At 43.1% G+C, this 7,175-nt stretch overlaps 1 protein-coding gene across 1 annotated transcript; it reads left to right on the top strand.

Moving 5' to 3' along the window:
* Positions 1–1,223: 1,223 nt before the first annotated feature.
* Positions 1,224–4,630, top strand: s1pr4 (sphingosine-1-phosphate receptor 4). Its single transcript, XM_070553932.1, has 2 exons — positions 1,224–1,630; positions 2,162–4,630. Exon 2 carries the CDS (start codon positions 2,318–2,320, stop codon positions 3,554–3,556), a length of 1,239 nt encoding a protein of 412 aa, XP_070410033.1. The 5' UTR covers positions 1,224–1,630; positions 2,162–2,317; the 3' UTR covers positions 3,557–4,630.
* Positions 4,631–7,175: the final 2,545 nt, after the last annotated feature.

The following is a 7,175-nucleotide window of genomic DNA, read 5'->3' as shown; positions in this document are numbered from 1 at the left end:
AATGACACCCAGTTGCTGAAAAATATTGGCGGCTATGTAACATATAACCATAAAAATCGAGTCTAAAATATATGGGAGTGGGTCTAAGTCTCTGGGTGATACACTATTAGATGTTGCCCGTGAGGACAAAATGCGTTAACTGATTTGTAACAAACGGTTACAAAACTTTTACCAATCATAAACGTTGTTGTTTTACATATACCTCTTCGATGCCAGTCAGGAAAGGAAGTCTGATGTGTGTTATTTTGCTGGAGGTTGTGCTCCCAGGGATTTTTGACCCTAATGGCCATCAGTTGATAAGGTCTTATTCAAACACAAAAATACCGCTTGCTTGCAATGATTTAGGTATGTACTGCCCCCTATCGCCAAGGAAAATACACACCGTCACTTTACCCTCCCACTGTCTTTATGGGTGAGGTCCACGTGGCAGGGGTGAGGTGGTGCTCTCTCCTCACCCCTCCACATGGACCCAAGGGATAAACCATCAACCCTGCTCAATGGTCAACTTTCCTCGCGGGGTCACACCCATTAGGACAGTGGGAGGGTTAAAGGTCCGGCTTCCATAAGACAATATAAAAACAATTAAAATACAATGTAAAAACATTAAATATAGAAAAAGGATTATGAAAAGAGACTTCTGTTTGTAAATGCACTGGTATTTTATTTTATGCTGGTAAAGGTCACATCTTGCATCTTTTTCAGCATTTGGTAAATGATTATTACAGTGCAGCGGCACAATTACAGCCTATTTTCTTGGGAATTTGTAATATATAATCATTGCTTCAATGAGAAGGGGAAACGTGCCCTGCCGCCGACTCTGGTTTAGCTCATGTGGGAAAGAGGTTCCTTAATTTAGGGTTCTGGCATCATGCTGTGGGGCTCGCAGGATGCCTCACATATCAGTTCTTAGCAGGAATTATGTTTGCTGGACCGTTACCTGCTTTACCACGTGTGGTTGAGTACATGGTTATACAACAACTGTTGAAGTAAAGCATGCCATGCTGGGTGAGCGTACGCAACCTGCATACTCAAAACTGGAACCACAGCTGTGAAATGAGATGTATGAAACCCCTTTATCTTCAGGGAGGGGCATCTTTCCATCTGATTGGGAGTTCCTGTTTTTCTTGCACACGTTCTGAGAAATACTGAGAGAAAAAAAAGAACTCAATATTTGAAGCTTCAGAAATAATGGCTTGACTTGGTGTCCTTGTCTTGTAAGTGCAAGTGAGTCTTGCCACACATCCTTTAAAATATTGAGTCATGTTTATTTACAAAAGATTTACAATTTGGGTGTTTTGAAAGATCATTTCCCACAAATGTTATCACGTTTTCATAAGAGCTGTTTTGTGGTATCTGTACAAAAAAAACTAGGAAAAGTTGACAATTTGAGCTGAAAATCATGTGTTTGTTTGAAATAAGTGGTTGAAATGTGACCTATTTGAGTGGATGTGTGTGAAGTTATGTTAAATGTCAGGATTCTTTGTTCAGTCAGTAGTCTATAGTGTCTGTTGCATCTGTTAGTTGTGCTGGGTGGGGTGTGTGACTGTCTTCAGCTTCCTTCCCCAACAAAAATGGGCTGCAGAAATCTGCAGTCAGCACACTCACAGCATCATCACCACCAGCAGCCACAGTAAGTACTCCCCACTGCATTTTCACTTCAATCAGCATGATGAATATTTGTAAGAAACATATCTGAATGGATTTCCAGTTTAGAAAATCTATTAAACTCTTGTTTGCTTGTGTTTTTATCTTAATAAAATAAGTAGTATTTCTTGAATTTTATTCAAAAACAATCAAATACCGATTCAACACAATTCAAATTTTGTGAATATTGTGTATCATCATTAAGGAAAAAGTGAAATTTGATACATTTGTTTTGCTTTTTAACAATAAAATATTTTCCTGCATCACTGATATCAGCCTTAAGCGTATTTCCTTCACGTGGTGATTTAAATGGCCCTTGCTCACTCATCCTGCGTTAACCACAGCTAGGTGGAGACTCAGACACATGACAACGGCGGGTATTTAAGTGATGCCTTTTAAATGGATCAAAGAACCTCAGTGAAACGTCTCAGATCTGAAAGCCAGGGAATTTTTTTCTTCTCAATCTCACTTTCGCTCAAGATGAAATTGTACTTACTTCTTCTTTTTGTGATTTCAGGTGTGTGTGTGTGTGTGTGGACACTGAGCTACACTGGTTAGAGTGTGCCGACAGCCTGTTTGGTTGTAGGGGTTTCCACACTAATTTCCGTGGAGCTCGGTCACCGACTGGATTCAGCTGCCGCTAGCCTTGATCTTCAGGGGCTCAGCTGCCACCATGAGTGTCTTCTCCTCCCTCACCTCCTCGTCCTCCTGTCCCCACTTGTACTACAGTCCCCCCGGCAACACCACTTTATCAAATGAGACCGATACACCCTCAGAGATCAGCCATGTGATCCTGAGGCATTACAACTACACGGGCCGCCTGCAGAACAGGACCATCTCAAACAGCCAGAGCAACATTGGCATCACCATGGCCCTTTTTCTATTCTTCAGCATCTTCATCATCCTGGAGAACCTTCTGGTGCTGGTGGCGGTTGTTTCACGCATTCGCCGCAGCCGCCGCTGGGTTTATGTCTGCATTGCCAACATTACACTCAGTGATCTCCTCACTGGTGCTGCCTACCTGGCCAACATCTGTATGTCAGGTAGCCAGACGTTTCGCCTCACCCCTGCTCTCTGGCTCTTCAGGGAGGGACTTCTCTTTGTGGCCCTGGCGGCCTCCATATTCAGTTTGCTGCTGATTGCTGTGGAGCGTTACACCACCATGATGAAACCACTGCCTCAGAAGTCAACCACAAAGACGTACTATCGAATTTATGGCTTGGTGGCACTTTGCTGGGCCTTCGCGCTGGTGATTGGCTTCCTCCCCCTGTTGGGCTGGAACTGTGTGTGCAGCCTGGCTGAATGCTCCACCCTCCTCCCTCTGTACTCCAAAACCTACATATTTTTCTCCCTTATTATCTTCTTCCTCATCCTTCTAGCGATAGGAGTTCTCTACGGCGCAATCTACTGCCACGTGCACCGGAGTGCCAAGCTGGGCTCTCAGCGCAGTCGCAAACGCTCCCTGAGTTTACTGAAAACTGTGATCACCATTGTAGGAGTGTTTATGCTCTGCTGGGGGCCTCTGTTCATGCTCCTACTGGTGGATTTTTTCTGCATCTCCCGCCAGTGCACACTGCTGTTTAGCGCTGATTTCTGCATCTCCCTGGCCGTCCTCAATTCAGGCCTGAACCCCATCATCTACGCTCTCGGCAGCAGCGACATGCGGAAGGCCATGGCTGAGCTGCTGTGCTGCTGCTGCCTGAGGGCCGGCCTCTGCCACCCCGACAAGTTCCTCTCTAAGGAGACCAGCAGCACCTCGGAGAGCAGGAGGGACAGTCTGAGGAACAGTTTCAACAAGGTCAGAAATCTGAGCGTGGCCTCCCCTCCATCAACCCCGAGCAAGCCTCGCAAACCGCCCAGAAAGTGCAGGCTGAGCACCACAACCAGCTGCCTGTCAGTTTCAAGTGGTTAAAACCACAACGCGCTCCCCTCCCAAGCAGACAAAACCGTGTGCACTGACACACTTCTGAGTGTTTCCTCTGAGTTTTGGTTTGAATGCTCTCTGCACTGATAGTAACAGGGTTGAAGGAACAAAACTGCATTGGAAGAAGCCATGTTGTTAGAAAATGTTCTCTGAATTTAAAACATATCACAGATTATTTTTCCTTCCTTTTGCCACACCATGCCTTTCACCTACCACACAAATCTGTTCCTGCACTGCATACTTCTGTGCCCAGTCAGAGTTTTGCTCTGAATGTTGATGACTGCAGGTTTGAATCAATGTAATTGTCTAACAAGGGAACAGCATTCTTTGATAAGTAGTTAATTTTTGAGTTCTCAACATAGGGATGTTTATCTTTTAATATTTTTCTCCCGTTCTGCATGTATTCATCCTCCAGCACACCAGTAATACAAGACAATACGTAATTTAACTGTTTTTTAATTGAAGATTGTTATGTTTAAAGCCATGTATGAAATTTTGATGCTGTGTAAAGCCAAGTAAAATATTAATAAAGTTTATTTTTTCTTACATTGGACAGACCTCTGTGCTCAGTAAACACTATTCCTGTTTTCCTCTGGAGGGAGACACTTCATTACTCGTTCAGATTTACCAGCTGATTTCAAGTTTCTCATGTTTTACCAACTCTAACCCCAACTCTTGTCATCAACATCACATTTTAATTCAAAGTTAAATGTGGTATGGAGATGATCCAGCCTGTCCCCTGTGTGCTGGCCCAGCAAACCTCAAACACATCTTGGTGGGTTGCAAGATCAGCCTAACTCAAGGGAGATATACCTGGCGCCACAACCAAGTACTGAAGTGCTTGGCTGCCAAACTTGAGGAAAATAGGGTAACCATCAACGCTATGCCTACCATTGGCCAGATTGCCATCCCACAGAAATTCTTCATGCGGGAAGGGGAGAAGCAGCGGACAAAGCCATCTAGTACCGACCCTGGTGCATTGGATGGGGCCCGAGACTAAGATTTGCGTGTAGACCTCAAACACAGGCTCACCTTTCCACCCAAAATTTCTGCAACCAACCTGCGCCCAGACCTTGTCCTTTGGTCAAGGTCCTGCCGGCGCGTCTTCATTGTCGAGCTGACAGTCCCTTGGGAGGATGCCGTTGACGAAGCATTTGAACGAAAGCGGTTGCGGTATGCAAGCCTAGCAGCTGAAGCAAAGGGGAGGGGTTGGAACGTGAAGGTGTGGCCAGTGGAAGTGGGATGCAGAGGTTTTGTAGCCAGTTCCATAATTAGGATTTTAAAGGAAGTAGGAATCAGAGGCCAGGCCCAACGGAGGGCAATCAAAGAGCTTGCCACTGCAGCGGAACAAAGCAGTCACTGGCTGTGGCTGAATCGAAGGGATGCTAGTTGGGCTGCCAAATGATGACGTGGTGCTTCTGAGTGACACACACCTGGGTCTGATCAACCAGGGGTGGGCCAACCCCGGCAGAGGGTGTATTGTGATAAGTGGCCGAAACACCCAATGAGGTCGGGGCACACAACTGAAGATGTGTCACGCCAGTTTCACCACGAAATCTATGGTAAAGCGCACTCCACCAAGTTCTGAACTATTGTGCTGAAAGGGATCTGTAACAACTAGTCCTAAGAAAATTGTTGAATTGTTTTAAAGCTTTTCAGTTTTCAACAGTGTTACTGACATGGCTCAGCACTTCCTACGTTTTTGACAGAATGACTGATGGAGGCTCAGTTCAGAGCTGGGACTGCTGCCCCCAAAGGCCCCCAAAGCAGTCAGGGCTAATTGATAAATTCATTATGACTCCCTGGCAGGGGAGAGAGATAACGTTCAGCAAATAGTCTGCACATGCAAGCTCTACTGGCTACTGTACTGCACGCCTGCAGCAGAGCACTGGGACAACTTGTTTTGTTGAGATTTAAGGTTGCACAAAGTCTTTTCACAAAAACAAAGCAGCGAAAGTTTCACAATTGATTTTGCTGCGATATTTGCAAAAACGTAGGAACATTCTCACAGATCAAGGATTGAAGGCCTTCTCTGTGACTCATTTTTTACTTTATGTGTATAAGAAAGGACTCTTTCCTTGGAACATTAAATATGTATCACAGATGACTTGATGTTCATGACCCTGCCATGGCATCAGTGTAGCCTGAAAACATAAATATCATCATTCAGATGTTACTGAGTCTTGCAAATTCGCTAAAATTGGGGCAGAACTTGAATTCACAAAAAGGAAAAACACTTAAAAAGATAAATATCTTAAAAATGTGGAACACATTTATTCAATACATTTGCAGTGGTCTCTAGTAGGAAAGACACCAATGCACCATTTCTAGGAACTAGAATTGAGTCACAACACAGCATTGCAACTCTACCACTGACTTGCAACGCTGCTGCGGTGATGTTGCTAATGCTAACGGTTAGCATCTACTAGCCTAGACGTGCTCAGCTCTCTTCTGGACACTAAAACAAGACTTTGGAATAGGATGGAGGGGACACTAAGGAAATGTGTTACTATGATTCTGTTTAAAAATAAATACAAAAACAATATTTATACCAGGTACAGAATTGAGGAGTGTATTTCAGTTTGACAGGTTCATTGTTTTAATTATTTACTATTATTATATTAAAAAGGGCATTATTATATTATTATATAATAAAAAGTACAGGCATAAATATGAGCATTTTGCTTCTGCCTGAGCCTTTTCAGTCACTTTTATTGTAAAGTTTTATGATTATATTATGTTTTGTTATATTTCTGACTGAATAAATCAAATGAACTGAAAACTAATGACAACCTTCCCTGTTGTGTATTAAGATGGGTGGTTCCATGTATGTTAAGTGACAGTGTGACATAGATCTTTATGGCTTTTCGAATCCTAGAGTTTCAATGTCAATTTTCTGTCAGAAGCTAACACAGGAGGTTGGTGTAGGAGACTATTTTCATGTTCAGGCTGCATGAAAAACTCAAAGTGACTGATTATCATCAGAAATAATAATTAAAATGTGTTTTGTTCTGAGTTCAAGCTCTTTAATGGTTCACGGCTGAGTGGAGAGATTTTTCCAGCTGTTAGACTGATGTGTTTAAAGTACGTTTGTGTTGAATGAGTCATTAATCCACATTGGTTATAAATGGTGGAAAATGAGTTAGATTTATTTCCTCACGACAAATGCATCCCTGAACACTAATCTGCTCCTCGAGTTAGCCTCAGCTGCATTAGCCTCCCGGGAAGTTTTTTTCCCATCGTGCTGATTTTACCGCTCAGACATGATACCAGGATTTTCTGTTTATTTGAGACTTTTCTGTGACATCTTTTGAAGGAAATCTTTGCTTTTTTAGTAAATTATTACTAAAGCACATCGGAATGCTGTTCTGGTTGCTTGTAATCTTAATCTGTCACCTAATTTGCTGTGTTAGAATACACAAACACACCAAAGGAAATGCTGAAAACCTGCATTGTCCCCAGTTTTCCACTCGGGGCGTCTTTAGAACTTAAACATTTAAAGAAAATAGTTTCTATCACAAATGTGCATTTAGAAAACAAGAGGTGATCACAAAACTTATAATTTGAGCTAAATGTTGTGAGTTAAACGCAGATCCTGGCCTTTTTA

The sequence above is a fragment of the Nothobranchius furzeri genome, chromosome 8 (genome assembly GCF_043380555.1).
Source record: "Nothobranchius furzeri strain GRZ-AD chromosome 8, NfurGRZ-RIMD1, whole genome shotgun sequence".
In the NCBI taxonomy this organism is placed as follows: Eukaryota; Metazoa; Chordata; class Actinopteri; order Cyprinodontiformes; family Nothobranchiidae; genus Nothobranchius; species Nothobranchius furzeri.
This window is presented reverse-complemented; position numbering and strand designations above follow the sequence as displayed.